The 25,488-nt window shown below is 36.2% G+C and overlaps 1 protein-coding gene and 1 pseudogene across 2 annotated transcripts in view; both read left to right on the top strand.

Annotated features, from left to right (window-relative positions):
* REV1 (REV1 DNA directed polymerase) overlaps positions 1-25,488 on the top strand; it is a 129,003-nt gene that overhangs the window by 51,779 nt on the left and 51,736 nt on the right. For both annotated transcript variants that reach the window (XM_020992844.2, XM_020992843.2), the window contains exons 3-7: positions 1,734-1,860; positions 12,370-12,538; positions 18,322-18,474; positions 21,238-21,950; positions 24,381-24,488. In XM_020992844.2, the coding sequence (XP_020848503.1) occupies positions 1,734-1,860; positions 12,370-12,538; positions 18,322-18,474; positions 21,238-21,950; positions 24,381-24,488 (1,270 nt within the window). The remainder of the gene's footprint in view (positions 1-1,733; positions 1,861-12,369; positions 12,539-18,321; positions 18,475-21,237; positions 21,951-24,380; positions 24,489-25,488) is intronic.
* On the top strand, positions 13,535-14,560 carry LOC144454272 (protein FAM136A pseudogene; annotated as a pseudogene).

Here is a 25,488-nt window from a genome sequence, read left to right as displayed (position 1 = left end):
GTTGTGAGGATCAAATGAGATAATATGTGAAGTATTTTGTAAACCTTTGTAACACTGCATAAACACTAGCTATTATTATCAAGCTATCATTTTAAAAATCAGTGACAGTAGCTCAGTGACTACATCTGCCAATTATATAGTTACTGATATTTTGGACCAAGTGACCTGAACTCATCAATATGCCCTCTTATTATTTCCTTATTTATTTTGGTTATCCACTCTCCACTGACCCTATTTGTTCACTCCTTTTTATTCTAAAATTGTCTCCTTTTTCCTAATGAGAATTGTTTCTCTTACTGATATTTGTGTTTTCAGAATTTCATTCTTAAAAGCTTCCTTTCAGCCCTCTGCTGACTTCCCCTGTAGAATTTTAGTCAGTGAGAATCTTTTTCTGAACCCTTTGCAATCTGCTCATCTAAAGTCTAGGGTGCATGTTATATATTATCCTCAGTTTTCCCTGAGGGTAAAATCTTCTTCACAAATTGTAAGATGAAGTGGTCACTCCTCTACCAAGGTTTCCTGTCACTTCCACAGAAGAAATACATTTTTCTAGGCTACTGATAACCAGTTTGACAATAGCAATTCCTTCTTGTTCTTCCACCTTTTTAAGACGTATTATCATTAAGGAAAGTCAAGAAATTATTTCCTCTGCTTTTAGCAGAGCAGATGGCTCCATAGTTGAAGTCACCATAACTGCTATATCACGTCTAAACTCATTAACTATTACCACATTCTGTACAGGTGATATGTATTTAGTACAGGTGAGAAATAAGTTTCTGCTCACAATGAAATTTCCATAAATGTTTTCTAGCCCTTTTCTCCCTTCTTTCTTGAATTTCCTCACCAGATTACATTCTCATCATGCCTGTAATTCCTTCTCCCTCTCAGAAATCTTTGACTTTTTTTTTCTAGGCTCAGCTTGGGTTATAACTTCTACCTGAGACCTTTCTTTATCCTTCCAGTTCTCTCTCCCTCAGTTTATCTTCTGTTATTATTTGTGAAGAAGAAATGTGCATTCTTATCCTTTAGAATATAAATTTCCTTGAAGGCAGGATCTGGGCACTGCTTTTTCTTTAGTCTTTATACTTCCAATATTTTCTATAGTGCCTTGCATGTGTAGTAATCAAAATCTAACAGTTTTTTGTTAAGTGGAAAAATAGACCTTTAAATTTCCAAATAGTTTAAGGTCTGGCACTGAATCTTGGGATAATACTCTATTTTATTAACATATATACTTACATATGTACATGTCTAGATGCATAGACATATAGACATATGCATATATGTGCTTATAACATACACATTTTTGTAAACTGAGATTGATTTTTAATATTTGTTTTACTCCCTACTCCAAATAAGAATACAATTTTTTCCCCAGAGTAGTCTCTCAAAAGTATAATTGTAATATATTTTATGTAATTTGTGAATATGTTGAAAAATGAAATAAAAATAATTTTTGAAAAATACACCTTTTCAGTATATTAGGAAAGTTTATTTTGTCAGGCATTCCAGTGGTAGACCTATTTTTAAGGAAAAGTTACATTGATACCTTTTGGTTTTTTATGTAATTTTTGTGTTCCTTTTTGAAACCAATTGACTGTTCTTATATGCTTGGGTCACTAGCAGAAAACTGTTTTCCCTTTTTATATAATTTTATTTTTAAGAAAGAGGCAAGAAAAGAAAACCTAATATATTTGTAAGTAATTACTGAAATTTCTTCTTTCCAATTCTAGGGTGGGTACATGGCTGCGAAGGTCCAGAAACTGGAGGAGCAGTTCCGATCAGATGCTGCTTTGCAGAAGGATGGAACACCATCTACGATTTTTAGTGGAGTTGCTATCTATGTCAATGGCTACACAGGTTGTGTATTTTTTTTAATAGCTAACCTGTGTTAGCGTTGCTGGGGTACATTGAATAAAATGGAACATTTAATATAGAATTTAATCTTCAACTATTTTTAATTTAATGAGAAATGCCTAATTTTAGATTTTGTTTGCATTAATTTAGTACCAAATTCTTTATCAAACTGTATATTCTTTGGTTTTAGTTGAAAATTTGAAATAAAATATGTTGCTTAAGAATTAATTATTTTGCTTGTTTGGCAAAAGTTGATTAAAATTAAGGTTTGTAATGAAGCAATTATTATTCCAGTTATTCACTGGTTTTTAATTTAGTCCAGGAATGTTAATTTGAAAATAGTCATTTATATTGTTCACTCAAATGGACTCTTTCATTTTAATGAGTGAAATAGCATCTGTTTTATTTGAAATTAATTTCTCATCTTTTCAGTTGCAGAAAAGAATTATATCTCTCTAATTCTACATCACTAATCCTTTCACACTAGTTTTTGTATATATGTGTAACTTTAGGCCCATTTCCTCAAGTGTTAGAATGGAGGCAGTATTACCACTTTTTAACTTTCTAGTGTTACGTAAAATGAGGAGCACTAGAACAAGGGGTTTGTGTTAGATGATGTATTAAAATCTTTTACACCTGTAAAACTCCATGTTCCTATAGAATTTTACATAAGTAATTATGGTGAACTTTCTGGGAATGTGTAGTACTTAGTTGGAACAGATTTCTATGATTATCAGAAGTTACATTCCTTTCCATTTCTTAGAAATGGAAGTCTGGGTGGTCAGCCTTTTGTGTAATGAATTAGTGAGTGAAAATAAATGCTTTGAACCTAGTTAAAAGAAGGCCAAATTTTGATTATATGAAATTTAAAAGTTTTGGCACAAAAAAACCAGTGCAACCAAAAGTATAAGGAAAGCAGAAAACTGGGGAATAAATTTTGCAACAAGTATCTCTGATAAAGGTCTCATTCTCAAATATATAAAGAACTGAGTCAAATTTATAAAAATACACGTCATTCCCCAGTTGATAAATGGTCAAAGGATATGAACAGGCAGTTTTTAGACAAAGAAATCAAAGCTGTCTATAGCCATATGAAAAAATGCCCTAAATCACTGTTGATCAGAGAAATGCAAATTAAAACAACTCTGAGGGACCATCTCATATCTATCAGATTGGCTAATTTGACAAAAAAAGGAAAATGATGGATATTGGAAGGGATGTGGGAAAACTGGGACACTAATGCACTGTTGGTGGAGCTGTGAGCTGATCCAGCCATTCTGAAGAGCAGTTTGGAACTATGCCCAAAGGGCTTTAACTATGCATACCCTTTGATCCAGCAATACCACTGCTAGGTCTGCATCCCAAAGACATGCAAAAAAAAGGGAAAAGGACCCATTTGTACAAAAAATATTTATAGCAGTTCTTTTTATGGAGGCTAAGAATTGGAAATCAAAAGGGTGCCCATCAGTTGGGGAATGGCTAAACATGCTGTGGAATATTATTGTGCTATAAGAAATGACAAGTAGGATGATTTCAGAAAAAGCTGGGAAGATGTACATGAACTGATGCATAGTGAAGTGAACAGAACCAGGAGAACATTGTACATAACAACAGCAGTCTTGTTTGATGAACTGTGAATGACTTAGCTATTCTCAGCAATACAGTGATCCAAGACAATCCCAAAGGACTAGTGATGAAGCATACTGTCTGCTTCCAGAGAAAGAACTGATATTCATTGAATACAAACTGAAGCGTGCTATTTTTCACTCTTTTTTTTCTTTTATCTGAGTTTTCTTGTACAAAATGACTAATATGGAAATGTTTTACATAATTGTACACATATAACTATGTCTAATTGTTTACCGTCTCAGGCAGGGACAGAGGATTAGAAATTGGAACTCAAAACTTTAAATAAAAATGTTTAAAAATTGAAAGAAAAAAAAGTCCAGAACGATGAGGCACATGCAGTCCTCATCTTTTAATGGAAGTTGGAGTACATGGAGACTGGATTTCTTCATCTTACCCAAGCTGAAAGCACAGAGGCCACTCATGGGCCAGATTCTACTATGACATGACACTGAAGCTTTGACCTGCTCTGTTTTTGAACTGGGCCATTTTAACCCTCCTTGGACAGCCTGGTACTTTCTTCTCTATTCCATTCCAGGGACTTACCATATTGGTGCTGGATTTAGTGGAAATATCCAGTCGGGTTTTTATCCCTATGCAATCACACCATCATCTTTTAATTCTTTGCTTATTCGTTCATATATTTTTATTAATCATTGAGCTTAGGTGCTGACATAGTTCCTACCTTCAGGGCATTTATAATCTATTTGTTTATCCAGTGACACATGGGAACTTTCATTTGGAAATAAACACAGAAGCAGGCTTGGAGCTGTTCTCTCAATTGAAATAAATCATAGTAGACAGGTTCTGATTGTAATAGTTCTCATTGTTGCTTGTTACATAGTGGTCCAGCAAACTCTTCTTAGGGAGGGAGTATTCTCTGCTAGTGGAAATACATGCATCTTTCTACGTTCGCATTCTCCAGAGAAGGAATTGCCTATTAACGTGCAAGGATCTGTCCTTGCAGAAGGGACTGGTTATTAACTGAACCTGTCTTTTGTCAGGCTGGTGGATCTTTATAGTAAAAGGCTTCAATAACTTGTTGCAGTGCATTCTAATCCACTCAACCTTTCTTCTGTTGACTCTCCTCTGTGACTTTTTTCAGAAGACAAAATAATGCTAAAGGCCATTATAGTGTGTCTCCTCTCTCCTTGAAATGGAGACGTGAGAGGTCCTGTTCTGTCTTTATTCTCAGATGAAAATCTTTCAGGTCTCTATTCTTGGGCAGAAAGAATATTAATAAATTGTTTTGTGCTCCTAGCCACTTCAGGCCACTCTTGGGTCTCTTTGTCCTTGAGTTTCTGCTTTTTTGTTATGTTGTAAGGGAGGAAGTCTTGGTCCTGATCTTGGACCTTGGACATGGTCTCCCATTGAGCTGGTAAAGGAAAAGGATAAAACAGAATTAATAAGGAGTTGCTTATTTAGAATTAGGAAGGGGATAGTAAGAAAGTGCCTAGCTGCTCTGAGTGAGTGTGGATCATCTGTCTAGCTGATCTCAAACTCAGCAGGTTTAAAACAACTAATTATGAGATCTTCCTCTCTCCCCGCTTTTGATATTCTTTTGAGGACACCACCGTTCTTTTAGTCATCCCAGGTTTCATATCTCAGTCATTTGAAGTTCTTCACTGTCTTTTGCTTCCTATCTCCCATCAGCCAGTTACCAAGTTGTAGATTTAATTTTTTTAGTGTGTCCTGCATCTCCTTCTTTTTGCTTACATTGCAGCCACTCTAGTTCAGGGTAGTTCTGTCCTTTCCAGTTAAAAGAGAGCATGCTCCTCCCCTCTCTTTTTAAACCCATCTCAGTGAGAGATCACTTCTCTCATATGAAGTAAGAACCTAAGCAAAGAATTGGAAACTGAGGGGATGCCTATCAATTGAGGAATGTCTGAACAATTGTGGTGTATGAATGTAATGGAATATTGTTCTGTAAGAAATGATGAGCAGGCAGATTTCAGAAAAACCTAGAAAGACTTTTGTGCGTTGTGGTAAAGCCATATTTGAAAAATAACTTTCATGGTTTCGTTTTGATTTTGGAAGAAACTTCTGTAGGTTGAATTTTGGAGGGCTCTTAGAAGCTGGCAACAAAAATCTCTGCAAGGTTTGTTTAAATCCTGCTGATGGGAGTGTAAATGTGAGCAGAACCAGGAGAACGCCATACACGGTAACAGCCATGTTGTGCGATGACCGACTTTGGTAGACTTAGCTCTTCTCAGCAGTGCAATGATCTAAAACAATTCCAAAAGACTCATAATGGAAAATGCTATCCATATCCAGAGAAAGAACTATGGATTCTGAATGCAGATCAAAGCATACTCTGCTTTTTGTTTTTTCTTTCTTGTTGTTTTCCCCTTTTGTTCTGATTCTTCATTCACAACATGACTAATGTGGAGATATGTTATCTTAAAAAAGTGAATGTTGAAAACTAAAAATTTTTTTTTTTACTGAAGGAGTAAGAACCTAGATCACGGTGGTTCTGGTGTAAGCGAAAGCATAGCGTGAAAGGAGGTGTTGTCACTCTTGTCTGGGCTGTTGCATTTTACAGTCAAACCAAACCGGCCTACATGTTGTTACCTGTACGCATTTTATCTCCCATCTTAACGTCTTTGCCTAGGCTGTGCCTTAGTGGAATGCTTTCCCTCCTCAACTCTAGAACTTGTAATCCCTAGATAACAATTCTTTCCCTTAATATGCTTAGCTTCTGTAGGAGGCCTTTTTTGATTGTCCCCCTCCATGTGTGTACACACACACACTCTCTCTCTCTCTCTCTCTCTCTCTCTCTCTCTCTCTCTCTCTCTCTCTCTCTCTCTCTCTTTACTTATATGTACATGTATCATTTCAATAGCGTGTAAGCACATTTAGGGCAGGGACTATTTTGTTTTTGTAACCTCAATGTCTTGTACAGTGCTAGGGAGGTATTTAGTATTTAATAAAATGCTTGCTGATGCATTGATCTTTAAGTACTGAAAGATTTGGCAAATGCAGATTTGTGGGCCACTGTTAGTGTCCTTGCAAAATTGTGGAGAAGAGTAGATATGTGGCAGTATTGGGGGAGGGCAAACATTGCCTCTGATATTCAACAATATTCACTGTTTATGTACAGTGAATATTACCAGAACAAAGTAACAAGCAAGTAATAGGACCTAAAAAAAGCATTTCATTCCTACCTCCTATGTAATGTACTATATTTATACTCGAGGAGAGGGAAACCCAGATAGATAAATAAAAGAGCTTCTGACTTTAGGGAGGTGGCAGTCTAGAAGAGAAAGGGAGTTAAAGATAACTTTAATGCAAAGTAGAATGTGAAAGTCGTGTGTTAAATATTACTCTTCATTGGAAGGAGAGATTACTTCCGCCTGGAATGATCAGATAGGCCTCTTATGGAAGAGCTCGCATTTAAGCTGGTCCTGGAAGGATACATAGAAATTGGATAGATGGAGCTGTGGTAGAAAGCCATTTTAATTTGGAGAAGATAACTAATGTAAACATAGGTACTAAGATGTGAAAGGCTAGGATGTTGTGGTCAGGACATGAACAGAGAATAAGAATAGAAAGGACTTAAATCTAGTCGAAAGACCAGAACTTAGCAGCAACTTAAATATACAGATACTTTTTGAAGATATTAAAGTTCTGAAGAGAGTTTTCTTCTTTTCTTCCCATTAGAATATTAGCACTATAGCATCATGTTTTTTGTTGTTCACATTCAGTTGTATGTGACTCTGCATAACACCTGGACGTTGTCCATGGGCTTTTCTTGGCAAAGATACTGGAGTGGTTTGCTATTTTCTTTTCCATTGTGTCCCCATTTTTTAAATGAGGAACTGTGGCAAGTAGAGGTTAAGTGAGTTTCCCAGAGTCACACAGCTAGTATGTGTCTGAGGCCAAATTTGAGCTCAAATCTTCCTGACTCCAGGCTCAGTGCTCTATCTACTTCACCACCTAGCTGCCCAACTCCATTTGCTCATATAAATTTACTTTTCAAGGTTTCTCATGAGTCTTTGAAAGTTTTTTCATAAAATGCTTGGTATAGATCCTTTTGTCTTTTATGTTGCTATCTAGTCCTGATAGATCTGGGAAATTTCCATTTATGATTTTTTGAAATATAGTGTCCAGGCTTTTAAAAAAAGATCATATTCTAATATCACACTGTCTGGTGGAGTCATTGATTTCTATTTGATGTAATTTTCAGGGAGTACATTTCTTGAGTAAAGTTTGCCACTTTGTCTTTTATGCTCCTTATTCTCTTTTGAGTTCTTTCCTACAGAGCTTTTATTTTACTTATCTCTTGCTTCTTTTCTTCCAGGTGTTCATGTGGTATTTGTGGAAAATCCATTTTTCCCCTTACAGGTGTTATGTAGCTACTTATTCCTTTTTGAGGATCTCTAAATTTGCATCATTTTTTGATACTGGCAGTTTTCTTTTATTTAAATTGAGCCTTTGTTCCAGGATCAAGCTCCATGCCCTGCTGTGCTTTCGTGTGTGGTATTTTGCTCTGTTTATCTTAACCTGGGTCATCTTGGCTTTTGGGTTCACCTCTGCCTCTCAGAATTTAAGCTCTCCTGGATATCCTTTGAACCTCTTAGTTCAGAGCACTGAATCTTCTTGGAACTTTCTAACTTCTCAAGAAAGGGGCAGGTTGGTGGCGCAGTGGATAGAGCACTGGCCCTGAAGTCAGGAGTACCGGCCTCAGACCAAACACTTGACACTTACTAGCTGTGTGACCCTGGGCAAGTCACTTAACCCCAATTGCCTTTAAAAAAAAAAAAAGAGAGAATTAAGGACTCAGCACTTTAAGGCCTGAGGTTTCCCAGTCTCCATGGTATGTATAGCACCATACTATTCTGGTCACTGGGCTTCTTTCTGAACATTTTGGGCCCTTCTGAGTATCGTGAGGATTTTTCAGGAAGTCTTTTCCTCTTGCTTTCTCTGGACATAGAGTCTTACAGCCCACACATGTCTTTAGCTCATTTCTGGTTGCACTGGTCTGGGAAATTATTGTGCACTGTTGCTGACTTCGCTGATGTACCCCTTTCCTATTTCCCTTAGGCTTCTGAAAGAACTTTTTTGCAGTTCAGGGACAGAAGAAGCATTTACTCTTGCTTCTCTTTTTTTTTTCTTCTTAATTTAAGCATTTAAGATTTCATTTAAGTTCAACATATCCAAAACTGAACTTATTGTCTTTTCCTCCCATGCCTAACTTCCTAACTTCTGTACTGCTGTCAAGGACATCATCATTTACTAATTTTCAAAACCTAGATGTCATACTCCTCGCCCTCTTTACAAAAATGAGACGCCTAGTACTGTTGTGTATAACTTCTCAGTCATGGGAAGATGGTGCTTTTATTATCCCAAACTGAGAGATAGAGATTAAGTGACTTGTACAGGGTTACACAGCTGGTATGTATCTTTTAAAAAATATTTATCTATTTGTTTTTAGTTTTCAGCATTCACTTTTGTAAGATTTTGAATTTTAAGCTTTTCCCCCTTCCCTCCCCCTCCATTTCCCAAGATGGCATGGAATCCAATATAGTCTGTACATGTATAATCACCTTAAATATATATTCCCACATTAGTCATGTTGTGATAGAAGAATCAGAAACAAAGGGAAAAACCATGAGAAAGAACAACAAACAAAAAAAGAGAAAATAGTATGCTTCGATCTGCATTCAGACTCCATAGTTCTTTCTCTGAAGGTGGATGGCATTTTCCATCATGAGTCTTTTGGAATTGTTTTAGATACTTGCAATGCTGATAAGAGCTAAGTATATCAAAGTAAGTATATCAAAGCCACATCTCACAGTGTGGCTGTTACTGTGTATAATGTTCTCCTGATTCTGCTTGCTTTACTAAGCATCAGTTCATGCAGGTCTTTCCAGGCTTTTCTGAAGTCTGCTTGCTCATCGTTTCTTATGGAGCAATAGTATTCCATTACATTTATATACCACAACTTGTTCAGCCATTCCCCAATTAATGGGCATCCAATTCTTTGCCACCACAAAAAGAGCTGCTGTAAATATTTTTGTACATGTGAGTCCTTTTTCTCTTCATCCTTTTTTTTTGGGGGGGGTGAGAGGCAGTTGGGGTTAAGTGACTTGCCCAGAGTCACACAATTAGGAAGTATTATGTGTCTGAGGCCCGATTTGAAGTCAGGTCCTCCTGACTCCAGGGCCAGTGCTCTATCCACTGCGCCACCTAGCTGCCCTCTTTTTCCCCTTTATCTTAAGGCCATATTTGAATTCAGGTCTTCTTGGAATCTAGTCTATTGCTTTATACACTGCCTGTCTCTTTAAGGAATATCAATGTGAGTATTAGTATTTTTATTGAATGTTGGTATTGATCTATTATGCTGTATGAGTCATTCAAGTCTTTATTTCAGTCATTATAATTTTATACTTTTCCTATATTACAGTTTTACCTTCAAATATTTAGCTTTTGTTGCTATTGTAAAACATTTTGTAAAAAAATATTGTCTTGATCTTTTGCATTAAAAAAACCAAATCATCTTTGTGAGTAAACCTGGCAACCTGCAACTTTCCTAACTTCATTGTCTCTGCTACTTTTTTAGTTGAAATCATATATTCTAGATATACCATAATGTTATCTGCAAATGATGATTATAGAATTGTAAACTTAGAGCCTGAAGGATCGTAAGATTTGGAGCTGGCAGGGACTTAAGTTATCAATTGTCCAACTCTCTCATTTTGTTGAAGAGGAAACTGAGGACCAGAGAGGTTAAGCCACTTGCACGTGGTCATACTGATAGCAAAGCTGGAGAGATAAATTCAGATGCTCTAAATACAAATCAAGCACTCTTTCCATTACACCATGATACCTTAGAAGCCAGACCAACCACTCATTTTGTAAATGAGAAAACCGAAACTTAGGGAGTGATTTGTCCCAAATCAGATAGTAGTAAATGTCAGAGGCAACATTTGAGCCCAGGTCTACTTTTACTTTTCATTTTCAAGTTTAGATGATATTTAAGATTCTTTGCAGTTTTGAATTCTTAATTCCAATCATCAGAAGCAACAGAAAAGTGTTGTGGCTTTTCTGCTGGAGAGTTTTCAAAGAACCTTTCTTTAGGACAATGATATCAACCAATGCTTAAACATAGAGTCACTTAGGTTCAGCTAGGGCCTACCTATAGGCCAATCATTGTACTTTATAATCCCGTAATGTAGATAATCATTCTGATGAAGACAAAGCATAAACTCCATTTTTCAAATCCATTTCTTCCAAATAGAATGAAGTTGAGCAATCCAGCAAACATTTTTAGTATTTATTATGTTTAAGGCATTGTGATAAGCCCTAAGATAGTTAGAAATCAGGTAACCTACTCTCAACCATCTAGGAAATTAGTGGAAAAAATAGTTGCTTCATAGGGCAGATTGTGATGAATGCAAAGGAAAATCTAGACTATAAGATAATTGAATAGGGTGTGACACTTAATTGGAAAATGAAGTGGAATAGGATCAGCATTGGATCTTAAATGAAAGGACCTAAGCAGTCAATGATAGAGTGGAATCTATTCCAATATTGTGGATCACATGAACCAAAAGGATGGGTAGGATGAAAGTGGACCTGCTGTCATTAATTTATCAGTTGACGTGGAGTCTAGTTTTCCTAGGACATTTGGGTATTCATTGGACAACTGGGAATTAGTGAGATTTTGAGTAGAAGAGATGATATCACGCACACGTGCACACGCGCGCGCACACACCCACACCCACACTCCCCCATATAGTTCTTGACAGCTTGCAAGGTAATTTCCTTAAAATAATGTTATGAGACAAATAATGTAAAATGTTGATTTTATGATGAGGAAATTGAGTCTGAGAGGTTATATAATTAGCTCATAATCACACAGCTAGTAATCATTGGAGCCCAGATTTAAACCATCTTCTACTCTAACAAATCCTTTCATTTCCCATCACTGCCTCAAATGATTGTTGTCATTGTTGTTTGTCCTTCATTCTTGAAGAGGACCATGGCATGGTGTCATTACTTGGATTTAAGTGAGGGACAGCTGTGCGTAGTCATAGTTTTAGGAAGATTATAGAGGGAATAGGAAGGATGGAAGCCCCAAATTGCATTTCTTCTTATTTGTATTGTTTGACGGGAAAAGTAGCATTAATGTGTAACCAAACATTAGACCATAGAATGCATAAAGCACAACTAGAAGATCAGGTGTTATAGGACTTGGGTTCTAGTTCTAGCTCTTTTGCTAACTCTCTAAGTGACCTTGGGCTAGATCACTTTGCCTTAACTGAGCCTTATATTTCTAAATCATTATCAAGGTGAGAGTTGGACTCAGATGGTCTCTGAAGATGTTTTCATCTGTGAGTTATCAAATTCATAGTAAGCTGTTAACTCTAACTTTTGTTTGTGAATTTCTTTTTATTCATTTACTAATGAGTTTTGAGCAACTTCTGCTTTTTTGAGTGCTACTAGGATTTTTCATTGTCTAAAACATTGACCTATTGAGTTGGTTAGAAATTCTTCACAGGCAAATTTGTTAGGGTCCTAATTTTTGAAATAATAATCTATATCAATGTGTTTAGTTTATTCACTTTGAATGTGCTACACTAAGAAGAATGAAACAGTTTTGAGAAAAGTTGCTACATCATTAATAACGGTTCTTTGCTGTGGCAAGTTATCACATGGTAGAAATTACTTTGTTTTGGTTGGACTTTGCTCATGCATTCTACTTTACCTCTGATGTCTTCAATCTTGCCTTAGCCTTTTTTATGGTAGCCTGAATGAAAGCTTTTATTGAAACTCGTTACATAGCTCTGTGTGTGTGTGTGTGTGTGTGTGTGTGTGTGTGTATGTGTATGTAAGTGTGTATATATATATATATATATATGGTTTTTTTGGTTAATTTTACAGATCCTTCTGCTGAGGAATTGAGGAAACTGATGATGTTACATGGAGGCCAGTACCATGTATATTATTCCAGATCCAAAACAACACATATTATTGCCACAAATCTTACTAATGCCAAAATAAAAGAATTAAAAGGCGAAAAAGTCATTCGACCTGAATGGATTGTGGAGAGGTAAGCTAAATAAAATTCTTCTTATGCAATTTGAGTCTTGCACTGTATAGTTTGGAAAACAACTCATCACCTCCAAATATGTGTGTTATTACTTTGTTACAGATTTGGAAACACTGGTAATTGAATAGTTTTTTTAAACTGGAATTGCAGTCATTATGGGACCATGGTTATCTTGCACGTTTTAATAAGAAAACCAGTGTATGTTACTTTAAAGTACGTAGATTACTTGAGATTGAAATATAAAAGCTTCTTGTATAGATATTTTAATTTATAAATGTAGATTAAATACTCTTTCATAATAAATGGATAAAATATCCTTTACAGGATAATTAATTTTTGGCATCCTGTGGCTGACAGGAAACTCTTTCCCTCTTGTCTGATAAGTGATTTTCTGATATTATACAAATATACCTGGAACGTTGGTGGTGATGTTCTGTCTTTATTTATGGTCTCCCCTGGAAGTAGAAGTTTTGAGTTCTTCCAACCTTTTGAGGTTTAAGATCTCTTTGATTTTAAGAACACACGGTATAAAATAATCAAAATATACTTCAGAATGGGTTTAAACATGGCAACAGAAATCGTGCTTCCCATCAACTGTAATTTGTTATTTGATGTCGATCCTCTATTTTCATCCCAGGTGATTTTATTCCCAAAGAGAAAGACATGTTTTTTTATTTCATTGACATTCTAAATCATATCTAACTTTTGCCATTTGAGCAATTATTACCTTTGGTTCTTATTAGGTTGTCTCCCTACAGCAGTTCTAAAACTATTCACAAACTCCAGGACCTAGAGACCAAACAGATATATAATACTAGCTTCTTTTAAAAAAAAATACAAAGGAGGTATGGGTGGCCTGAGGAGGGGTGGGGCTGCTCTAGGGGCTCCATGTGGACGCAGGGTAGAGCACTCAGGTGGAATGGGGGTGGGGGTGTACACAGTGGCAGAGTTTCAGCAGCTCCAGGTGCAGGAGGTGGTGTATACCATGGTGAAAGGGCTGGAGCAGGAGGATGTGTGCAAAATGCAAGGTACCATGTTCTGGTGCAGTGCCAGCTGCTGTGAGGATACCCAGGCCTCCATGCAGCAGGTTCATTAGTACCTTGAAATCTGCCCTGCGCCCTTGTCCCAGGCCCAGGCACTTGTGACCAGTGAACTGGAGAAATTCCAGGATCTCCTGACTCTATGTGCCATGCACTGCAATGACAGAAGACTTCATGGATGCCAGGAGCAAGGAGCAGCAGGTGAAAAGGCAGCTAGAATCCTCTGTGACCAAATGTGTTGATGTCCACATGCACCTCATTCCCACCATGACCAAGAATATGAAAGATTCCCTGGCATGTATTGCAAAATAGAGTCATTGCAAGTAGTCATCTGGGGTGGGAAAATGGGTCCACTTATAAAAATGTATGGAAATTTTTACCTATCAGTGAAAATTTACGAATGAAGAAATTGAGCAAGTTTAAAGAATACCTTTATGGGAATTTCGCATCTGCTTCTGTACTCTGTTGGTTCCATTATATATTTTAGGTAATAGGTGAAGAAATGGTAGAAACTGGTGCTCAGATCTGGATTGGAGGTAGCACAAAGGGCTAATAGTACCCAGGCTCATCCCTTCAGTTATGATGACCCCTGTTCTATTTGTTGGAGCCCTTAACAGGCTTTCAGCTGGTTCAGAAGTATTCCGTTCCTAGAAGCTGGAATAACCCTTTGGGTTTATAGGTATTAGTAATTCTCCCCAACCTATGTCATCTAGTATGAATCCCTGAGGCAGCCATCCACTTTTGTTTGGTGCCAACTTGATCAAATCTGAGTAAGCCATGAGTAGACCACAGACCATAAAGCAACAGCCATGAGTTCACTACTGATTGGAAAAGAGAAACACAGTTGTGCTTTTCTCCCCAGTACAAGAACCTGGCATTCAGAGGGGAGTCTGGGAAAAGAGGGTTGCTTGGATTAGAGCACTTACGCCAGCTTTCAGCTGGGACACCAAGCAAGGTGGAAAATCTCCCAGCAGGCATGTGAAGCTCTGGTTCCTTCACATTGGCTTTTCTAAGACTGCTGCCCACGTTACCTTTTTTTGCCCTTCTGAAAGGTACTATAGAGGCAAGACTTCGGTTAAAGTGTTTTTTGAGACTATCATGAAACGATTTTGAGTTAAGGCCAAAGAAAGCCTCTTTTTGCTGCAGAACAATCTTAAGCCTCTTAATGAAATAGTAGCTGACTGGTGTGGGGGAAAATTAGTTTTCCCCAAAGCAGAAGAAAATGTGACATCTGACCCTAGTCCTGCCCATTTGCCTTCTTCAGCAGAAACAGCTTGTTGAGAGGACCCTCTTAAGACAAGAAAGGGTCGGCAGCTAGGTGGTGCAGTGGATAGAGCACTGGCCAGAGCACTGGCCCTGGATTCAGGAGGACCTGAGTTCAAATGCTACCTCAGACACATAACACTTAACAGCTGTGTGACCCTGGGCAAGAGTAACTCCATTGCCTAGCAAAAAACAAAAAAGACAGGAAAGAGTGGGAAGACAGATTAAAACTTCTGGAACATTAGCAGGTTGCAAGGGAGAGCTTTTTTCTACCCCAGAGTACAGGAGGCAGCTAGTACCAATTATCCAGTTATTGCTGTTGGTTAAAACTTTGAGCGTCATGTTAGTACCAGGCATTGTGTTAGAAAAGATCTTGTTCTCTTTATACCAACTTCTTACTGGATGCAGTTAACATAGCCTTCCTGTTCAGTGTTTCAAGGCTTTGTCACATTTTCCTAATGGTTTGATTAAAAAATAGTTAGATTTTTTTGACTTCAAAAAAAATGCAAAGTATTATAAACCTATAGAAAAGGGGAAGATGGCTGTACACATTCACAACATACATTTGTCCCTTCTTAATCTCTTTGCATTTTGGTAGTTTGTTTCAGAATTCAGTTCAGTGTTTATGTGTGAGGGAATTATGGAGAGATATAGGAGGGAGATAGGGATATTGTGCCAGAAAGGTTGATGCTTGCTAATGGAACAAGTTTGGCGAGTAGTTCAGATCTTTGACTATCAAATGAGGTTCTTTTTTTATAATCTGTGAAAGGATTCTTTGTTATGCTATTATTTTTTTAAAATGTTTTAATTTTTAAAAAAATTAAAATTATCAGCAATCACTCCCATAAGCTTTTGAGTTCTAAATTTTTCTCCCCCTCCCTCCCCACCTTTCTCCCCAAGATGGCTTGCAATCTGATATAGGCTATACATATACATTCCTATTAAACATTTTCACATTAGTGATGTTGTAAGTAAGAATTAGAACCAATAGGAGGAACCACCAGAAAGATGAAACAAAACACAATAGGAGAAAAAAAAATGCTATTATTTTTTCTAGAGAAAACATTATTACTATAGGTTAGTTCTTTGGCAGTAGGAAATAGGCTTTGGAGTGGTAATTATTGCCATAATGGGATTTTTACTTGTACCTTGCTTTTGTGAAGTTGTCCTAAATCTGGTTGTACTTGACTGAATAAATTCATTGATGATAAATAATGGGAATAAAAATAACAATAAGGTAGAATTCTGTAGTACTTTAAAGTTTGCCAAGCAAATATGATCTCATTTAATCCTCACAACAATCCTGAGAGGTAGGTGCTGTTATTCCTGTCTCACAGATGGAGGAAACAGAGGCGAGTAGAAGTTAAATGATTTCTGGGTCAAGTTAAGTTAAGCTCTGGGTCACACAGCTAAGAAGTGTCTGGGGCAAATTTGATCTCAGGACTTTGTTTCCAGGCCTAGCACTCTATCCACTGTGGCACCTAGTTACTATAGAATTGTCATGAATATAGATTTGTATTGGTAGAAATTTGCTAGATAAATAAAACAAGAATTAAATCTTGTCAGGATAGAAGACAGTAAGAGTTTGAGGTGTTTCTGAATAATAGCGCTTAAATTCATTCATTCATTTATTTATTTATTTTGGGGGAGGCGCAGTCAGGTTAAATGACTTGCCCAGGGTCACACAGCTAGGAAGTATCAAGTGTCTTGAGGCTGGATCTGAACTCAGGTGCTCCTGATTCCAGGGCTGGTACTCTTTCCACTATGCCACCTAGTCGCCCCTAAATAATTTTTTAATAAATCAGAGTATATCTTAATTTTACTAGGAAAACTTCTGTTCTGGTAAATTATTTTTGTGAAGAATTTCTTAGTAATTAGCTCACTTATCTTTTCTATTAATTTTAATGTGCTGAATTTTCGTAAAGTAGAGGACTTTCTAAAAGTCCTTCTAAACAGAAAGTAATCCCAGGAGAATTTTTTTTTTGAGGGAACTATTTGTAAAGATTATTTCTCAGATGCTCTTGTCTAGAAATAAAATTTGTCAAGAATGGTGGTCAGTATGAGTGGTGTATTACTCTTCTGACTTCAAGTTAATAACAATTCCTTGTAACTATCATACACTAATTTTAAACCTTTTTTTTTAAGCATACCATCTCAGAAGCCTTCTGCTTTGTGTTACAGTAGAAAACATCTCTAGTATCTGATTTATTTCAGGGGAAATAATAAATAGGGTAGAAGGATGATAAATATGACTTAAAGGAATACTTTACATTTCACCCAACTCACAAGATATAGTTTCAAAATGCCTCTTCTGCCCCTTGTTTCATAAACCACGAAAAGGGTAGCCTGGATGTAAGGCTCTGCACAAGTCTTCACCTCTGTTCCATTGTTTGGTGGAAGAAAACAAATGATATGTGATTGTTGATAAGACAGCAATAAGAAGCGTTTGCAAAGGGAATTACAGGAAATGAATGACTTGATTTTAGGGTGATTGTATTAAATGAATATTTAATTTTACAACTAACACCCATGTTGTAATCTGGAATCTTAAATGAAATAAATTTTTTTGCTTGGAACATGTGTTTGGATTGTTGGAAAGTCATTGAAATTATACATTTCTTATGGGGGCCCATTTTTAATTCATGTTAGTGTGAATATTTGGTTATCTTCAACTTTGAAATGGATCAAAAGTTGAAAAAAAACCAGAGGGGCAGCTAGGTGGCACAGTGGATAGAGTACCAGCCCTGAAGTCAGGAGGGCCTGGGTTCAAATCCAGCCTCAGACCAAATACTTGACAATTACTAGCTGTGTGACCCTGGGCAAGTCACTTAACCCCAATTGCCTTAAAACAAAAAGAGAGAGAGAATTAAATCTGGTCAGGATAGATGACAATAAGAGTTTGAAGTGTTTCTGAATAATAGTGTTTAGATTTTTTTTTTTGGTCTCTGCAACTCCTTATGATGTGTTATTTATTTTGTTTTCTGTTTTTATTTTCTAGTTTTTTTTTTAAGAGATGGACAGTGAAAACTTGTAAGGAAAATTAGTTGACTGCAATTTGAAAAAAGTGAGGCCCCACAGTTTTTTTCTGGAAACACTTCATGATGTGGTATTTGAGGAAGGGGAAGTGTTTGTTTTCTTTCACTATTCACTTTATTCTCCTTTTCAGACATGGTACTGAAACTATAATGATTGAAATCCTCTAAGTCACTGGCACAATTCTTACTCAGAATTTTTTCATCCCACTTTGTAAATTCTCTTTTCAAATCATCATAATTTTAAAGTAAAATAAGTTGTATTTTTGTATGTGTTGCTCATCACCTCTTAAAGTGTTATGGTAAGACTTTACAAGTCTGAAACTCAAAAAATAGAGGAAGAAGTGTGGCATGATAAGTGAATGATGATAAAATGCCTCTAAGATTTTATGAAATACATTTTTTGCCAAATATAATGGACTGTAACTTTTTCTTTCTTTTATTTCAGCATTAAAGCTGGCCGTCTCCTGTCATACATTCCATATCAACTCTATACCAAGCAGTCCAGTGTTCAGAAAAGTCTCAACTTTAATCCCATATGCAAGCCTGAGGATCCCATGCCAGGTCCAAGCAATATAGCGATAGAGCTCAACAACAGGGTGTAAGTATTTCTGAGCTGGCAATATTGCACAAAGCTAGTGGTCTGCCAGCAGTAGCATATGGTTTTGTTTCCTCAAGTGTACTACAGGTATAGTGCTAACTGTTCAAAGTAATCAAATGGAAACATATTGGAATCTTGATACTTTTATGAGTTAGCAATTTTAAAGTATTATGGTGAAAGATTAATATCAGGTATGGCATAGCCAAATTTTTTTTGTTTACATTGTACTTTCATAGAATACAAATCAAGATAATAATGAAAGTTTTCTTAAGTCAGTTGTGAAGGGTAAAATTTCAAATTTAATTATTATATAGACTTAAGTTTTGCATAGAAATTTGGTTAGTACCACTTAAAGAAAAACAGACATTCATAATTTAAAAAAATATACATTGTTGCTCTTGGTCTCCCAGTTTAACTTATAATTGCACTAATCTTGGGTAAATTGGTTATTGCATTTAATTGGTTTGCTGCTTCAACTTGTATTCAGGTGGCTAATTATTATCAACCTCTTTCACATGTATTAAGTTAAATTGCTTTCTTTGGGAGATTGGCTATATTTTTCCTAAAGACCAGGAATCTAATTAAAGGTGGAAAGTCTAATAACATTGCTTCATCTCCTGTAATATTTTTTGTTGTTACAGTTTGTTCTTATATTTTTGGATTTTCCTCATTGTAATGGGAAATAGAATTCATGCTTTTTATCAGTTTGCCTTATAGATTTCCTAGTAACATAAAAAAGTTTATAAGCTATGAGAATGCAATAATTATTATGACTAAAACCAACATTTCTTTTCACTGTACCCAAAATGCTAAAAAGTGGAAGCATTTTAATCAATGCGAACTTGATGTTAAATATAGGTTATCTGTAAATATAGATCTTAACTACGTTTTGTGACATTGTGGAAATTTAAGAAAAGTTGCTTAATTGGTAGTTAAATTCTTAATATATTTGTATCACTTCCCAATTTTAAAAAAATCTTTAGGAAAGCTACCATGAAAACAACCATTTTCCTAGCCCCTTTCTAGCTCTGTGACTTAAGGTTGTCATTCAACCCTTTTGGTCCTTTGCTCCTTAATCAGTAAATGAGAGAGGTGGGCTAGATCAGCCTAAGGTCCCTTCTCGCTCTTGCATTCTGTGAAGGTCTGTGCAGCGTTTCATAAGCTGGCTCAGCCGACACAATACCTGGTTGAGTGGCAGTGCCAGCAATGCAATTCCAGATCTCTCTCCCTTTGTCCCTTTACAGAAGGGTAAGGGTAAGGGTGTGTGTGTGTGTGTGTGTGTGTGTGTGTGTGTGTGTGTGTGTGTGTGTGTGTGTGCGCGTGCATGTTTTGCAGATGCTGAGAAATTAATATTAAATTATACTATATGGTATGTTATACCAAATGCCAAGGCCCATAATTTGGAATTTTGTTCAGCCATGACAAGACTTCATAGTGTTTCTTGATTTAAACCAGGATCATAGGCTTAGAGCTGCTGGTTTAGAGATGGAGAGAATTGCAGGGGTCATCAAATCCAACCCCCTCATTTGACGTACACATGAGTAAATCAAGGTTCAGAGAAGGAAAGTGATCTAGTCAAGGCCATGCAAGTGGCCAGCAGCGTTTAAATTGGGCTGAGGGTCTCTGCTTCCAAAACCAACACTCTTCCTTCTCCTCCTCTAGACTGCCTTTTCTCAAAAAAAAAGGAGTTTATAAACTTGCTAAGGAACAGGTGAGAGAGGTACATGGAGAAATAAAATACAGATTAAAGTATAGGTCTGTGAGAGACATGTAGAATGTTATGAGATTAGATAAGCAATCAGTAGAGAGTTCAGCAAAAACCTCACAGAAGAGATGACTATCTGTCCTGAATACTGAAATATCAGCCCAAAAAATGAGAGGGGAGGGCACTTGAGGTTTAGGAATTCTGCTCCAAGACAGTTCTTTTATCTCTCTTCTCTTCTCCCCTCACAAAGCCACCACCACCCTTCTCTTGTCTCTTCTTGATTGGACACATTCAGCAGCCTGCTGATTGGTCTTCTTCCACCTCCATCCTCTTCTCTGATCTGTCTTAACCTGGCTGCCAAATACATGTTTCTAAAGCATGGTACCCTGGAACCTCACCATTCCCCTCCCTGTTCAAGAAGCTCCACTACTTCCATCCATATCGCCACTAGGATACATTCCTTCGGAATTTAAAGCTCTTTATTATGTGGTACCAAATCTATTTTTCCAGACTTACTTCCTGTTATTCCCTCACCTTCAGTGCAGTCTACTTTCTAGTTGAACTAGCCTTCTTGCTGTTTTTAGTTACCTGACATTGCATTTCCTTTTGCACGTTTAGGATGAATATTTTTCTTCCTTAACTCTTGCCCCATAAAGTCTCCAGCTTTTTTCACCTGGCTTTCATTAGAGTAAATTTCCTTGAAAGCTGTGTTAATAACACAAAATTTCTTTGCTTACCTGCTACTTATTCCTTGCAAAAAATTATTTTCATTTTATCAGAAGGAATAAAATAACTTGTTTATTTACAAAAAAGTTTCATATCTATGTTATCCTTTAAGGTTTACAAAGTGCTTTTCTTAATATAAACCATTTGAGGTTGGTCATGCTATCATTATTATCCCCATTTTACAGGTAGGGAAACTGAGGCTTAGAGAAGCTGAGTGATTTTTCCAGGGTCACTCCATCACTAGTGCTCAAGAAGTTATAGTGGTTTGTATCAATAAGAAAAAAATATGGAGTAATTGTCACATTAAGTGGTATTTTCTGTTTCCATTTTAGAAATCAGATAATCAAGAAGTATGAGACAGAAAATGAGATCAAAGTCAATGGAATGAACAGTTGGAATGAAGAAGATACAAGTGATGATTTTACGCTTATGGAGCTGGAGCAGATTTTTCCCGGGAAAAAACAAAATGGAATTCAGCATCCCCGAGACACCACTGCCATTCTCAATGGACATACTCTCAGCTCTAATGGTGCCTTAAAGACTAAGGATTGCTTGGTGCCCTCGGGCAACAGTGTTGCAGACAGGCTTTCTCCAGGCCCTTTGTCTGAGGAGAAGACTGAAAAAGGCAACATTGATTTTAGAGACTGCACAATGCAGCAGTTGCATCAAAGCAACAGAAACATAGACATTTTGTGGAATCCACACAGGACTATGAGTAATTCATTCTCATCGTCATCTTTGCACAGTCATACTAAAATAAATGGTGCTCACCACTCCACTGTTCAGGGGCCTTCAAGCACAAAAAGCACTTCTTCAGTACCTGCTATTAGCAAGGCAACTTCCTCAGCGCTGTCCAAACCTTCGGACTGCAATTTTATTTCAGACTTTTATTCTCATTCAAGACTGCATCACATATCAATGTGGAAGTGTGAATTGACTGAGTTTGTTAACACCTTGCAGAGACAAAGTAGTGGTGTCTTTCCAGGAAGGGAAAAATTAAAAAAAATGAAAGCAAGCAGGTCTGCCCTTATAATAACTGATGCAGGTAGATACTTGTTGAAGATATCTTTTTTTCTTAAAGCATAGTGTTTGATAATTTGTTCTCATTTTGAAGCTGTGATATCATACCTGATTAAGGGAAAATATACAGGATCAATAGGTTACATAATTCATGGTAGAAATAATTAAGAGTATAAAAAGCCTTATCAATTGTTAAAATAGGCTTTTTAATTTTAATGTAATATAAAACACAGAAATACAGAAGTTTCCTGGTAATTGTAACAGATCTAAGTGGTTGAATTCTGAGAAGTCACTTATGTATGAATTTGTTGAATGAGTTTTAAGTTCTGGTCTGCGTAAAACGTGGCATGTATACTCCAAGTTGTGTGAGAATGAAGTTGATTCTATATAAAAACAATGTAAATTTCTAGGCCTGAAAGTTAGAATCTGAATGGATTTGTAGAAACTTGGCAGAAAATTGGTTTGACATATAGCACTTTTTAAAAAGGTACTTAGATCTATAGTGAACTTTTGAGAATTAACATTTTTTCAGTTATAAATGGAATAGGTAAATTCTTTATTATTCTCATTTTACTTTTTCCTTAATGTTTATATTCCATAGACCAAAAGTTGTGCCATTAACTACAAATTATAGAAAGGTAACGATAAAGACAAAGGGTTTTGGAAAAATTCATCCTATCTTATGTCCTGTTAAAGGACACTATTTGGTTTTAGTCAACTGAGCTGCTTTTAATTTCTTTTTCTAATCACTTTCCCCTGCCTTTTTCTCCCTTACTCTACTTAAACCACATGCTTTTGTTATTTGTGAAATAGATTCTCATTTTGCCTTGGTTTCTTTAACTGTCACTTAAATTTGAAAGATTAAGGAGAATATTATAATTTAGTTCTATGATTAAAAAAACATAGGAAATTGGCACTTTTCTACTTTGTCTGGATAGGTTTTATGGGTTGCCATGGTTAAAAACATCACCCTGTGGCCCTCCTGCTGGTGATGAACCTCCCTTATATAAGACTTTTAGCTTGATAAAGTCTGTGTTTTTGGCCCACCTTCCCCACCCTCCCAACTCCTGACAAATCATCGGATAATCCAAGTTCACCTCCATGCCTTGATGAAGTGTCAGATTAGGACCTAATAATGTTTATGCTTCATACACTGAAGTATTAGTTGGTAATTATTTCTTGATATATTGAACCTCATACGATGGCATGTATTATAAACAAAATTTTATGTCTTTTTAAAAAAAATACCAATTTGTGAATGTTTAATATGTAGGTATCTGTCATAATAGTGACCTAATATAGAGAATTTCATTATTGTGAATTTTAAGTATTTTCTCTCTCTAGATAGACATGTAGTTGTACTGGATTAGCTATAAAAAGCACAGCCTTCGAAATGCTATGAGAAGTAATTCTAAACTGTAGTCTGCAGCTGATTTTTTAAAATTTTTGTTTTGCTTTCAATGATCCAGATCGCTTGAAGAAACTAGATATGATTCCTTATTCCCAGGAGTTCACTCAGTAAAGTTTTATTTGTATTTATTTTACTTGTTTTTACCTGTCGTATTTCCATTTAGAAGGGTATCAGAAAGCTAGAACAATTTGCTCTGGCAAACGAGAAGCTGCAGAGTTAAATGGAGTTGAGACAGATGTAAGGAACTGGAGGCCATGGCCCCCCTTTTTCATAGTTTTGTTTGAAGTTGTTTCTTAAGGACTGCATATCTGAGGTACATAAGGAAGTTAATGTGGAAAAATACATTCCTTACAGAATTTCTGCAGACATTTTTTAGAAGTATATTCAAGTCATGAGAAATATGTTCATAGTATTATGGAGAAGTTTTTTTTTTAATTGTCTTATGCTTGTGACCTTAACGTGGAAACATATCCCTATGGATAGTCATAAAATTTTCAAAATAAATAAGGGTTTTTTATTGCATTAATAGGTGACAGGTTTTTTTAAAATAAAATTTTATAATGTGAGTTAAGAAAATACAAGATTTTGAAATAGAGATTGTACTAAAAAGAAATACTTTTTTTCCCCTCATGTTGGCATCTAACTTACTTTTTAAGCTAAAACAGAGTCTGGAGTGATTTCTTTGGCATAAGGAATTCTTGAATGAACTCTCTACTAAAGTAGGTTGGCACCTTCTCTGCAACTTATGGTCTTAAAGAATTGCCTATAGCCCTGAGACGTTTAGTGACTTCCCCAGAGTCACATCACCAGTATATGTCCGAGGTCTTGAAGCTAGCTCTTCCTTCCCCTGGGGCTAGCATACTTATCTACTATGCCTCTGCTGGCTCATTATTTTTGATGAATAAAAAGTTTAGTTGAGACTTTAATTTTTGAGGCCATAGAATTTTTCCCTGTGAGTCTTGAAATTTCAGGCTTCTTTTATTTAATAGATAGGTTTTTTGAAACTGTGAAATTCGATTTCAATATTTTTTTCTTTGATTACAGGCAACATGTCTGTATTGAATCCATCCAGACATCAGAGCTGTATAATGCATGTTGATATGGATTGCTTCTTTGTGTCAGTGGGTATCCGAAATAGACCAGATCTCAAAGGTAAGTATTCTTGGTTCACTCATTATTAAAAATACTTGAACAGTGAGATAATAATTTTTAATTGTATGTTTCCTCTGACTTCCTTCTGCCAGTATCTTACCTCCTAACTTTAGGTTTCTATGTATCGTGCAGTGGAACAGGAGATTAGTCACACACCTTTTCTCTATTACAGAAAAGGAGATGATGGAAATTTGTGGATTTTACTTGTCAGATCTCTTAGCCAGGGTTTAAGGCAGAATAAGACCTGCTTCTGCACTTGAACGTGTTTGATGTTAATTATTACATTATTGATAATTTATTCATAGGAAGAGATCTCAGTATGAGGAGGTACAGTCTGTATTCAAGAAGAGTCCCATATTGGATTAATACAATATCATTGAAACCTAGAAAATGATATTCGGAGTATAGATAGTCTACTTAGGCTTTCAAATAGTGAAATGAAATTATTAATTTATGGATCAGATTTTGTTATAACAGATTAATGAGTAGTCTAGCCTTCATAGAATTTTGTAGTAGATAAGAGACTTTTTGCAGCCTTTGTTTTACAGGATTTGACTTTAGTATACTTCGAACTCTTAGGTTTTTCTTTTTTGAAAAAAATTAACAAGCATTAATGTCCTCTTTCTTCCCTCCAACCCAAAAAAAAAAAAGACATAAAACTCTTATAACAAACATGTGTAGTTAAGGAAAACACATATCCATATTGGCCATATTAAAAAATGTGACCGTTCATATTTAGTCCATCATCTCTCTGTCAAGGAAGATAGGTAGCTTTCTTCATTATCGGTCATCTGATATTTGCCTTCATCAAAGTTATTAAGTCTTTGAAAATTGTTTGTTTTTACAGTGTCAATACAGTATGTTATTTTCCTAGTTTCGCTCATTTTACTCTGTATCAGGTCATACAGGTCTTTCCAGGTTTCTCAGAAACCATTCCTTTCATTAGCACAGTAGTATTATATTGCATTCATAATATATTTAGACTTTTTTTTGGTGGAAA

The sequence above is a fragment of the Phascolarctos cinereus genome, unplaced genomic scaffold, assembly GCF_003287225.1.
Source record: "Phascolarctos cinereus isolate Bilbo 61053 unplaced genomic scaffold, phaCin_HiC Scaffold_726;HRSCAF=1367, whole genome shotgun sequence".
In the NCBI taxonomy this organism is placed as follows: domain Eukaryota; kingdom Metazoa; phylum Chordata; class Mammalia; order Diprotodontia; family Phascolarctidae; genus Phascolarctos; species Phascolarctos cinereus.
This window is presented reverse-complemented; position numbering and strand designations above follow the sequence as displayed.